Genomic DNA, 12,560 nt, shown 5'->3' on the forward strand with positions numbered 1-12,560 from the left:
CTAATGAATTCATGTTTGTTTGTTACTGTTTGATTTTCCTCCCACAGAGGGCTGATTTATTAATAGGAAGAAAACAAGCAATAGAGAATCCCTCCAGTTATTTAGCCTAGCTTGACTTCTTCTTCTTCTTTGTTAGCTAAATTAAAAGCCATCCAAAGCTACAGGAACCTGACTTCTAATTTTGAGAGCTGTGCTTATTAGTAGCTATATTTACCAAGACACTGTCTGAACTTGTAGCTGGATTTTAAATCAGTGCATTATCAGAGTAGAGAATAAAAAGAGCTGAGTTTGGCTCGGCAGAGTAACCCACACCACGTGGAGCCTCGTTTCCCTTTTCATGCCAAAAAAAGTATTTATTGGTGTGATTTCCAGGAGTTGGCATTCACTTTGTGTACATGGCTTCAAGATGCCCAAACACTGCATGTTCTGCAGCTGGGGTGAAACACCACATTCACCCATTCTTGCAAAAAAAAACCCAAAAAACAACAACAAAAAAAACCCAAAACAGTGATTTTTACGCTTTCTACCAATTGGGATGTACTCAGTGATCATGGCCAGCCGTGCTTCCTGCAGCACATATGTGGCAAATCTATGGTGAGCACTAATTCTTGCTGCTTCTCTCAGCTACCGACATGGGTGTTTTCATTCCACTGGCTCAAAATGTAGAAATATTTGGACAAGTTGGGTCTCAGTGTGCTGACACTTCTGTCATCTGCTTGAAAACATGTGAATTATCTTTACAGAATGGATTTTGGCTTCCTAGTACGACTGCAAACGCTGAAAACCAATTTGTTGCTGTGCCTAAACGCCATCGTGAATTGCTGTGAATCCACTTTGGGACATAAAAGGGACGTGAGTTTCCTCTGTGCTGGATTTAATAACCTTCTCAGCGCGGTGGAATGATCCATTCCAAGTTTGTGCTCACAGATAGATATGTGTGCGTGCTGCTGGCTGCTCTCAGTGCCGTGCAGCGTGCCGGGCTGCCTCCTGCACATCTCTGCAGTGCTTCAATCAGAATCTGGCCCATCCCTACTGCCCAGTTTCCCCTCGTTTCCATCACCCTGTGCCTCCCAACGACAGCGGGTCCATCCCTGTGCTGGAGAGTTGCCAGAAGTTTCTCATCTCTGTCTGTGTGCTGTGCGCTCGCGCTCTGCCTCTCTCTCTCTCTCTCTCCTTTTTTTTTTTTTCCCCCTCTTTGAGCTTTTCTGATGCCGACGGAGTGAGCTGAGCTGTGCGGTGTGCAGCTGGCGGTGCTGCAGGAACGCTCCCTCCTTTCCCTGCAGGTGACGGGGAACTTCACCATGCTGCTGGTAACGTATGGCATTTCCTACATACATACCGCGGCGCTCCTCCGTGCTGCTCTGGGAGATGAGTTTCCTTAGAACTAATTAAAACGAGGCGATGCCGGGGGTGGCGGGTGCCTGTCGGACATGGATGCTGTTTGTGTCACTCGCAGCCAGCGATGTGCGGGCAGATTTCCCTCCAGGAATCTCACATCAAGCAGCACTTCTTCCTTCAGAGAAGGAGCTTGCACAAACACGGAGTAGCAGCTGCGATTCGCGGTGCTCGCAGGGCTGCAGTAAGTTTGCAGGGTGGCTGGAATTTCAGACTGTGTTATGTCATAGGCTCAGGAAGGGAAGCGTTGTCTTTGCGCGATAACAATTTAGAGGGATGTTTGGAAAAACACAGGAGGATTCAGAGAGTGGCAGTTGTGCTGCTGCTGTGGGATTCGTCCAGGTTTACCTGCCTTTTATTTTTGCTCTGTGTTACTGGGAGCAAAACACAGCTGCGGTTGTGGGGATCACCCTATGGGGCTGTTAGCAGCGGAGTTTCAGCTGGCAGTGCAGCTGCTCTCCATATGTGCCCCAAACAGTGAGCAGCTCGATGGAGGGTCCTGCAACCCGGAGTTCGGCTGTTTGTCCACGTGCAAAACCTGGTGGATTTGTCGTGTGCAGTGCAGGCAGACTGCAGGATCTGTATGAAGTCGTCCAGGAGATGCTGTCCAAACCAATGCTGACCGCAGCGGTGGTCAAAGAAATGAAGTAATTAATCTTGGATTGATTATCTTTTATTTTTTGGCATTCTGAAGACAGTTGAGTGCTGTAGGCAGAGATGTAGTTCAGGGGGTAGTTGGATGCATTTAGCATCAGAGCTCAGTTCAGAGCAGATGTTGGGTTCCTTCCCTTAGAAGCACTTCCCCCAGGAGCAGCTTATGTTGTCTTTACACCTGGTGCAAAACCATACATCATCTCACCACAGCAAAGAAATTGCCCACGACGCTCTTCCATTTTCTCCTTCCAAACAGACCCCTTCAATGCTGTACGCATCATTAAAAAGCCATCCGTCAGGGTGTGATGGCTGACATGGATATATGTAAGCACCACAGGGCAACAAACAAAGCTGGGTGCTGTTAGCTCTGCAGGGAGACAGCACACCATGGTTAAAACTGCTTGGGGATGCTGGGGCAGCTCTGGGGCAGTGGGTGAGGCTGCGTGCAGCCCAGCAGTGCCATGCTGTATGCCATCCTCCTGCCTCCCTTCAGTTGGTATTGATGGATCTGACAGTGCACAGAAGATATGGCTCTTAGCTCTGGTTGTGGCTGGATGTAAATAAGCAAATATTGAATTATAATCCCTACGAAGGTAAAATTAATCTGAGCTTTTATGTTTTCCAGGACGACTTGTCAGACCATGTAAACTCATTTGCTAAATTGCACAGGAAAACAGAATGCATTAGGAGTATCTAATTTGCTTGCAGCTGAATATATTCTGATTCCCTTTATGCTTTCTTCATGTTTTTCAGCCTTTTGGTTGATGGCTTCTATAGGTGGTCTTACAAATAAGGAAAGTACATCAAGAATTTACCTTGGTAGTCAGGTGCTGGAATTCACTGTATTCACAAAGCAGAACTGTAAAGCCTCACATATGGTGCCAAATAGTTTTCTCACCTGTTTGCAGAGTGCATTTCAGAGCACAGATCCCATACGATCCCATACTTCTCTTGCTTTAAAACTCACCCTCTGAGAAGTCTGGTCTGTGTCCCCAAAGGGTCCCACAGGTGGGTTATGTGGACTCGTGTAACCTTGGCAGGACCCAAGGGACAATCCAAAAGCCAAATGGTGAGGTCATCTGTTTTGTATTAAGAAGCTTGGATAGACCCAAAGTAAAGAATTGGGATCAAATCCAGGGGAAATTTTTGGGCTTTCAGCAATTTCCTTGGACACCAAAGAAAATACTGTAGTAAATGACATTGTTGCTATGTTCTCTGGTCAGGATGTTGTAGTTTCAAAATGGCCATAGCTGTTACACAGACCTGCATGTCAGCTTCCCAGCAAACCCACTACTTAACACTTTCTCTGCTTGGGAAGCCTGGGCTGTGCTCACCATGGTGGGCAGCATCTGTGCACATCCGGCTGCTGCTGTTGGGCAGTCTGGGATGGCCATGCAGAGCTCGGTGCCCACCCAAAAGCAGCTAATACGTTTATCCAGGTCCAAACACCAGCCTCTCCAGCGTGCTCAGTGAGTAAATACAGAATGCAAAACCACCCACAGCCGTGCTGGGGTGGGCAAGTTTCTCATGAGACAGTGATGTCATGGGAGTTTAACTGGAGTTTGGTTGTGAGACAGATGAAGCAAGCGCTGCTCTCACTGAACTCAGCAGATCACAGATTTGAGGATGTTTTCTTTTAATAGGGTCATTTCCTTTGGAGAGTATACTGTATTTTTGAGTAAAAGGAGCATTTAGGAGAATATCTGCTAGGCAAGAGTAATGATTCTCTCCTCTTCTTCCCCTCTCTTCTTCTACATCTCTATCAGAATCAGTTGAACTTGGACCAATCTTCATTTAAAGTTATGTCAGCTAAGTGAAAATAGACATAGCCAGAACAGTCCTTAGGAAAACCACAGAGAATGCTGAATGGTGTTGGTGGAACCGGGCTGATGTGACATGATTTTCCTGGAGGACTCGAGGTGGGTCGTTGCCTCTGACTGGCCGATCTGGACTGAGCTGCTGGGGGACAAAGCTGTAGAGCTGGGTGTGTTCCCAGGCCATTTGTGTCCTGTTGGTAGGAACACCTTGGAGCAACAGGCTTCAAAGGGACTGTGGCAGCCTTTGGAACCGGTGTTGGACTCAAACAGCATTGCCTGGAAGGATGCTCCTTGGCTGCAGCCAGTGCTACTGTGGGCCTGAAGGCTCGGAGGAGCTGGTTGGAGGCAGGCATGGCGGGTTAAATACATGTAACTGGGCTACAGAGCAAGGGGTAAGGAACAGAAACCACTCACCAGTCTGAAACTGTATGGTCTTCAAAGCAGGGAGAGGAATTACTTACCGTGACATGAAGAGATGTAATGAGTAAGATGATAAAGGCAGAGTTATGCTGAATGGAGGAAAATTTTCCTGTTGTATGTGTTTTTTTATGATGTGCAAAATAACCTCCACAGGGAGGCAAATGAAACTTTACTATTTAAGCATTGAAAAAGAGCTGTGACAAGCTCTGTATCCAAATGAATGTGGCACATATTGGATCAGACATCTCATTTTTTAAGTCTCTATTACCATTCTGTGACAAAAGAAATTTGTAGTAAAACTTGAAGTTATTTTCAGAATTCAATGAGGTGTTTAAATAGGGCTATTAAATTATAAGTGTTTAATACACCTATAAAATCTAGGTGTTCACCAGGACTGTTAAACACAAGGAGTAGCTGAGGTGCATTTCAACACCGTGCTGCCATACAGCATCCCTGGCCAGGAATCAGACCAATAACAACACATGGTCAGATCCTCCAGTAATGCTTGCACAGAACTGCAAGTGTTGCATCCAGTGCTCTGTGCACAGCCTCTGAATGTTGAGATATGGGCCATCAGCCCAAGTTGAACTGGTGCATCTGGAGACAGCTGAGCTGCTGAAGGCACTCACAGGAAGGTGCTCCCACTTGCTTTGGTTTTGCAGCACTTCTGAGTTCACCTCCCAGGGCTGTATGAAAGCCTCCTCTTTTGTGCTCGGTGCTTTGAGCCAGAACCAGGAGATGTTTCTGCTGCAGGGCTCTGCTGTGATGACTCTGGTTGCTGCCCTTGCTGTAATTAGCCCAGCTGGGGGCACAGGAGCCTGATTGCCCTGCAGCAGCACCTCCACCCATCGGGTGGGTGGGACCTGCCCCTGCCCCCACCCCTGCCCCCTGCTCAGAACCAGTGCTTCCAGGGCCAGGGAGGCAGCAGTTTTGTCCTGCTTCTGGAGCCACCTTTTGTCCTCTGTTTTGTTATGGTGACAGAGTGGAGGTGGAGAAGATCAGGTAAGAAGCCCCTGTTCTTGGTGAGTCAAGGATAGGGGTGTCTCCTTTAGATCTTTGTCTTTCATGTTTGTATCTTAAAGTGTGCTGGGGGAAAAAGCCACCTGCCTTGTATGGGAATGCCCTCTAGGCAGGGGGCTGCTGGTGTCAGGAGGGCTATGGGCTCTACCTGCAGCACAGACAGATGGGGGGGGGGGGGGGAGTAGAAAGAGGAGCTTGGCTCCTTCTGGAGTTTCAGGGCAAAATATTTTCTCCTCCTGCGCTGGAGGTACATTGGGTGGAGCTGTGCCTTGTGGAAAGGTTGCAGGGTTACCTACAGTCAACCTAACTGCAGATGAACTTCTTGCTTGCTGCTCTGCAGCTGCGTTTGAGCGGGATGTGATGTGGTGTATCACTGTAAAGCCTGCTACTCATTTTTAACAATCTTTGGGTCTGCTTTTGATGAGTGCACTTTGTTGAACGTTGTGCTTGTGCTCCAGCTTTCTTGCTGGGTAAACTGTGCTGGAGCAAGGCCTGCTCCAGGTGCTGGCAATCAGTGTGTGCCCCTTAACAGCAGCAGGTGGTCGTGGCTGTGCTCATGGCTGGAGGCATCTGTGGCTGCAGCTGCTCAGGGCAGAGCTTTTGGTTACAGAGTGCAAGTCCTTCCTGCTCTGATTGGTGTGTTTTGAGAGGCTCAAGAGGAGAAAGTGAATCAGTGCAATGCTGCTAGCTCAGAACTACCAGAAATAAGGAAAATCTTTGTGGAATGACTTTTTCTGTTTCGTTCTCCCCCAGATTCTGCCATACCTTCACCCATGTTAGTGAGCTCTACCTGCGGTGTGTTAATTTTGTGCATCTTATTTATTCTCGATAAGCGTGGAACAAATCAGGGCAGGTTGACATGTATGTCGGGTTGGCTCTTGGCAGATTTCCTCACATCAGTTCTTGCAGCAGCAAAGGTGGCTGAGCTTCATCCTTCTCTCATCATCCTGGGCAGCATCCCAGAGTGCTGGGCTGGAGATCTGTGAGCTGCAGTGAGTGGTGACTGCTCTTGCTGCCTGCCAGGAGGTGGCAGGAAGGATGGTCACCCCACAGCCAACAGCCCCATGAGCTGAATTGCTGTCCTTTTGGAAATGGACCTCTGAGGAGTGGGTGTGGGCAGGGACAGGGTGACACAAGGTGTAAAAACAGTGAAGGGCAACCAAAGCAGCATTGTCCATGGGCTGTTCCCATTGCTGACCTGCTGGTACCCGCTGCTGAGCGGCTGGCAGTGGATGTGCCCGTGTCACCAGCTGCAGGACCTCTTGTTCCCTGTTTGTTTTTGTGCCCTTCTCTGTGATGAAGCTGCAGCTGCAAAGGTTGTCAGGCATCAGATGCTGCAAGTCGCTGTTATTACCCTTGGAAGACAATTGCATCACTTGAGCTAATTATCAAGTGGCATTTTCTCCTCTGAAAAATTACATACCTGGGCTCTCTAAGAACATGGAGTGCAAAGTGATGAAAGCAAAGTCGTTCCCAAGGCTTTCTGAGCAATGAGATTTTGTTAACCTACTTACCAAGGCACAATTAAGTATAGCTGAGTAATGGCTGCACAGGAGTGACCTTTCCTCCAAAACTCCAGCTCTCATGCATTTAGTATTTCATTAAGGGGGTTGGTACAGCTGCTAATGGAAAGTTCTTGCTTGTTGAGTTACGAAGTTCATAGAAATTAGGAAAAATTTCTTCTCTGAAAGAGCAGTGATGCATTGGTACAGCTGCCTGGGGGGGTCACCATCCGTGGTGGAGCTCAGGGCCCGTGGGGATGTGGCACTGAGGGGTGTGCTGGGGTTGGGTTGGAGATCTCAGAGGTGTGTCCCATCCAAATTGATTCTGTGACATCACTGGAGGTGAGCCAGATCTGCTCTGGATTGTTTGCAGCTTTGTGTTTCTCTTCCTTTAGGAGTTTAGTGTTCTCCTCAGGTGCTCCCAGCAATTCACATAAGCCCTTGCATAGCCCTGGCTGCTACCAGTGGTACAGCACAGCAGTGCTTTCTCCTGTTTCTGAGTGCTTTTGGGATATATTAAGGCCAGATAGAGCATTCTTAATTCGTCCATTTCTTTCACATGATGCTCCCTGCTAAAACATCCTTCCTTAACGAAGTAAAGCTCCTCTCCTCAGTACAAAAGAACAAGCATTTAAATGCAGGGTTAAAAAATGTGACTGCAGTTCATATTTCCTCAATCTGGAGGTTGTCCCCAAGGCTCTAGAATGAATCCCAAGGGCAGGTTTTGGAGTAGCTTTATGCCATCAAAGAAAGGGTAAGAGTACAGGAAGAGCAGATCAGGAAGAGGGCAGGTTGGCCCCGATGACGCGGTGCAGATCTGCAGGGCTTTGTGCACTGGAGGTGGGCATTAAGCAGAGCTTGCCACTTGTTTTCCAGCTCCATGATTTGTGAGGTTTTTCGCTTCACACTTCTAATGAAAAATACATTTCTGGCCTTCTCTGTTTGCAGAGGATAGCTGGCAAATGTGAAGTCTAAAGGCCAATATTTGTTGCTGTTCTCTTTCATTATTTTAATTGAGTTTCGTGGCATTTGATGTTCTGGCTTTTGGATTTAAAATGATAATGTACTCTTTAGAAGTATCTTGCAAATGACTGCAACTGTATCAGATTTAAGTTAATCATAAACATTATAAACTGCCATTTGAAACCATTGGTTTCTCGTGATCCGGAATGCTGTTTCCTGTTTGGAGAGATTTTTATGCAGTCTCAGAAATTACCTGGAATGAAGGAAAGAAGAAATAGAGGGAAATTGGACCCTTTGATGTCTATTTTCCTTCATTTCTACCTTTCTTCCTTTCCCATCTCAAGGCTTTCATGCAGTCACTACGGTTTGCATTCCTTTTAGTTACATACAATCTCACTTCCACTCAGCTACTGCTGTCTTGTCCTATCAGAATATTATTTACATTTGTTAAAACCCAATGGGATGATGCTTTTCTAATCCAGTTCCTTAAAAAAAATAAATAATACAAAATAGCTGCTTTGAGGCACTGAGGATGAACTTCCTATTAATGCTTTAAACCACTTCAGTTAATCCATTTTTAAAGTCATGTATGTGCTCATAATGGAATAAAGGAGCAGTTCCTTAAAGGTTTTGTTTAAGATAGTGCTTGCAGTTTGTGCTTCTGGAGCCATGTGTTGCTGTGGGATGAGAGCTGTGCCTGCTGACTCCATTTGCCCTCTGTGGCAAACAGTGGTGGTTCTACTAAGAGGTGACTGGATTTTAGGCATATCTGCTCTTAAAGAATTTATTTGCCTTGTGCAAAGGTATTTGCAGCGTTATTTCCTACCTCACAGGGCTTTTGTGTCAAACTTCTCACCCCTCTGATCCCATGAAAGTGAGGTTTGCTTGCCCACAGTAAAAGCACCCACGCTGGGTACGTTAAGCTGGGGCACTCAATTGAAATGTCTGTTCCAGGCATTAACGATTGGTTTAAATGATCAGTCCAGAACCATGCTGCTGTAACTTTGCCTGCTGCTAATTGCGAAGGGGTCCTCTGCAGAGGAAGAGCAGCATGAGAGCACAGCACACAGCTGGGTGTGAAGCAGTCGTGACTTTGGGCCAGCTCCTCTTCCCATGGGCTCTGACAGCCGCGCAGCATCACCTCTTGCTTCGTGCACAGAGCACCACCAAATTGATGTCGCATAAGCAGCGAATTTAACGGCTGTTCTGCACGTTGAAAGCTACGTTCTCCTTAGGTCTATGATTTGAAGTAGCGTTCCTGAGTGAAGTGCTGTAATTAAAAATAAAACAGAGGCCTGAAGATGATGGATGTGACCCGCTGTGCTCGCACGCTGAGCGGGCTGCGCGATTTCCCCCAGCAGAAGGTAAATGGGAGATCCATCATCAGGACTGCGGGGCTGGGGAGGCCACCCCATCAGGATCTGCCACTCCGAGAAGCCCCATGAATATTCTCAGGCTCATTTTAATCTAGAATGTTGGTTTTATTGTCCGTCGGGGAGCTTGAGGTTCGCTTCATGAGCAGAGCGATGAGCTCAGTGATGGATGTGAACTGGGTGATGGATGTGCCCTGTGGGGCTGGGAGGTGCTCTCAGTGGGAAGATGGAGTGGCCCGAGATGCTGGGTGCTGCTGGTGCCTGTCACGACCCCAAAAATAACAGCATGAAGTAATTTAGTGTCTTACATTTATAATTGAGTCTGACTTCCCCAGTGATCTCTGACAGCATAAATTGTATTGTACTATGGGAGCTCAAACCAGTGGGCAAGATTAATGGTTGGGTAATGGGAGGAGATGTCTGGAAACACTTTCTTTCTACAGAAATTAAGAGGCATTAATTCAGACATAAAAGACGTAAATGTTGGGAGATGTTGGCTTCCCAGGAGCGATAGCACGTATAATAATGGCGCTTCTCAAGTTTATTACTGTTTTCAGTATCGCAGATGGCTGCAAATTGTAGGGCTCTCTCCTATTGTGTCTTTCCCCTCTGCCAAATTAACAAAGGAATGTTAAATCTTGGCTGCCCTTAATACAGTGCATATGTTAACGATGGGAATTGCTTCATTGTGCTGCTATATTGAGGGAAGCAAGGCAAGATGTGGGGAAGTGTGTGTGTTTCGGTTGGTGCTGGGTATTATTTTGGGATTCAGACTTCTGTTCTGCACATAGTGTGGCTCTTTGGGAGAGGAATGCATTTGCATCTCGTGTTTGCCAGCACATTTCTGTTTTGAGTGCTTTCACGTTTCGGTTGCTATTGGGGATGTTTGGGGACAGAAACTTATGTTCTGTATAAAGTGGAGCTCTCAGGAAGGTGAATAACTTTGCGTTTGGCAGTAAGCTGCTGTTCTGGGTGATTTCACCCAAACTGGCCGTGCAGACACGGGTTTTTCTGATCAGTGTGCAGCTCTGAATTCTAAAGAGGAGACTGCCCTGACCTGTCTGGCTCCTGCTGGTGGGAGGCGGGCTGTGGGCAGGTCCTGCAGACAGCAGGGCTGTGCCATGCTGCAGGTTACTGCTGGCAGAGCACTGCGTCACTTGTTGCAGCTCTTGGGAAGCGTGCAGCGAAGATGAGGGACTGCAGGTAGAAGAAGAGCAGTATCCCACCTGATGGAGCTGATTGCTGCTGGGGGTTCTTGTCTCAGCGACAGTGTTTGTGTGGGGGTCACTCTGGTTGCGTGTTTTGGAAATCCTGGTGTGGACTTCAGCTTTCTGGCTGCCCCTTCATGACCACAGGGCCTCAGCACTTGCAGGGCACTCAGCTGTGAAACCCATAGGAACAGCCAGGCATTCCCCAATGCTCCCCCCTTCCCTCTGCACCCCGTGCTGCGTACTGTGAATAGTGGGGGAGCTTTGCTGTGCTCTTTCTGCACCTTTGATTCATTCTGAGTAAAGGACATGCCTTCCATTCCTTCCCCAGAATGGATGACAGAATGCTGTGCTGGCATTGTGATGAGCGTGGAGGAAAGGTCGGGGAAAAAAAGTGGTGGTTGAGAACAAGAGTTAAGGCTAGTTAAATAACATAGAGTTAATTACTCCTTGAGTAGGTGTAACAAGTAAGAAGTTAGCCACAGCTGCAGTGTGTTCTTTTCAGCCTGGTTGGAGCACGATCTCATTGGTATTTTTGCTTTCGAGAAAACCCAGAAGTGTAACCAGCCTCTCCTTCACCTCCTTGCACCTGAGCAGCTGCCCAGCAAAGCCTGCTGATGGAGCTCACTTCAGCCTGGAGTGCTTTCAGCCATGAGTTCTGCCTGTGCAGGTATCTGTGCCTCAGCTCCTCCATCCACAGAACTGCCCTATGCACTCACTGAGCTCAGGCATCACCAAAACCTCAATGCGTGGGAATGGGGGCTGGGAGGAAACAGGGGGGTGCTGGGATGTCATTTCTGCCAGTAAGCAGATCTAAATTATGTAAATTGCTGTCTGCGCTGAATCTGCCATCTGGAAAAAGTTATGCATACAGAAATCTGTCGGGGCAATGGGAGGGATGGAGTGTGGCTGGGAAGGCAGGGCTTTTGGTAGAGTAAAACCGACCTGCGCCAGGGAAATGTATTTGCCTGCTGCAGTCCAGTGGTAAAGCTATTCTTCTGTAACAGCCTGTTAAATCTAGTGAGACTGAAACAATTGTTTGAACCTGCTTTGTGGTTTGAAGCCTTCCTTGTGATTAGGGCCAGTTGCATGCTGGTTGGCATGCGAAAAAGGAGCAGGAAGGCTACCTGGTGTAAGGGGAGGGACATTTCTGGGGAGGGGAGAAGGCTGAGGGTGTGTTGTGCTGCCATGATTGTTTCATGCCAGGAGTTAGGGAGGTTGAAGGCTGCAGTGTGTATTGCTCTCTAGTACGTTGGCCACCATGGTATCTAAAAGATAGAGGAGGCGTGTCCAGGTTCTCAGCCAAAGGGAGTGCTGGAGGAGCCCGTGTTGTGGAGCTGCTTTATCTAATGACATCTGTAGTGTCTTTTAGGCAAATCATCCCCTTACAGAATCACAGAACCAATATGGTTGGGAAAGACCTCTGAGATCCCCAACCTCCAGGGACGGTGACCCCAGCACTCCCTGGGCAGCTGTGCAACTGCATTACTGCTCTTTTGGAGAATAAATGTTTCCCAGTACCCAACCTCACCTTCCCCTGCCACAACTTAAGGCCATCCTCTCATCCTGTTGATGCCTGTGAGCAGGTATTGCCTTCCCTTCTGCTCCCCAGAGCTCCCAGCACAGGACCTGTGCAGAGCACGCCTGGTGAGGGAGGGGCTTTGTTCTTCACATGGGCACGAAAAGCAAAGCTCTTGGCTTTACGGCACCCCCCCATCTGTGTTCCAGCCACTGCTGTGTGTCTCCCATGTAAAGCAGCAGCGGGCTCTCAGCGACATGTCATTCATTGCAAGAGCAGCGCGGTACGCGTAATATTCTGTAAAGCAGAGCAGTAATTACAGACTGCTTTGTCAAATTTTATTATCTGCTATGACAGAGCATTGTGTGCACTATTGCAGGGACCTGGGGGGGCCCGGCCGGCTGCTCGCAAGCTCGGTCGGCACAGCGTTTAATTTAACAAAAATAACAGTTGGAGACTGTCAGCAATGCTCCCATAAAAGGTCCTCTGGCTTCTGCTGCAATGCAGAAGGGAAACAAATGGTTCCCATTTAGGCTCGGCGTGCTGTAGCCCCACAGAGCTGACTTTACCATGATAAACCGTTGCCACTGAATTGTATTCCCTGAGCCGTTACTACCGCCTATTTAAAAGCATAACGCAATCTCATGTATTTCTAATTACTGGTGAGATGAAGGGATAAGTGCTTCGCA

General features: G+C 47.8%; 1 protein-coding gene across 2 annotated transcripts in view; it reads left to right on the plus strand.

Annotated features, from left to right (window-relative positions):
* The first annotated feature begins 1,295 nt into the window (after positions 1 to 1,295).
* The window catches only part of SCHIP1 (schwannomin interacting protein 1), a 113,860-nt gene continuing 102,595 nt past the window's right edge, over positions 1,296 to 12,560 (plus strand). The window contains exon 1 of one of the 2 annotated variants that reach the window (XM_048954418.1): positions 1,296 to 1,310. In XM_048954418.1, the coding sequence (XP_048810375.1) occupies positions 1,302 to 1,310 (9 nt within the window). In that variant the 5' untranslated portion in view covers positions 1,296 to 1,301. Of the gene's footprint in view, positions 1,311 to 5,233; positions 5,289 to 12,560 lie in introns of those variants that run through there. The other variant, XM_048954419.1, reaches the window with a different exon arrangement.

This window comes from Lagopus muta, chromosome 9 (assembly GCF_023343835.1).
Source record: "Lagopus muta isolate bLagMut1 chromosome 9, bLagMut1 primary, whole genome shotgun sequence".
Lineage (NCBI taxonomy): Eukaryota > Metazoa > Chordata > Aves > Galliformes > Phasianidae > Lagopus > Lagopus muta.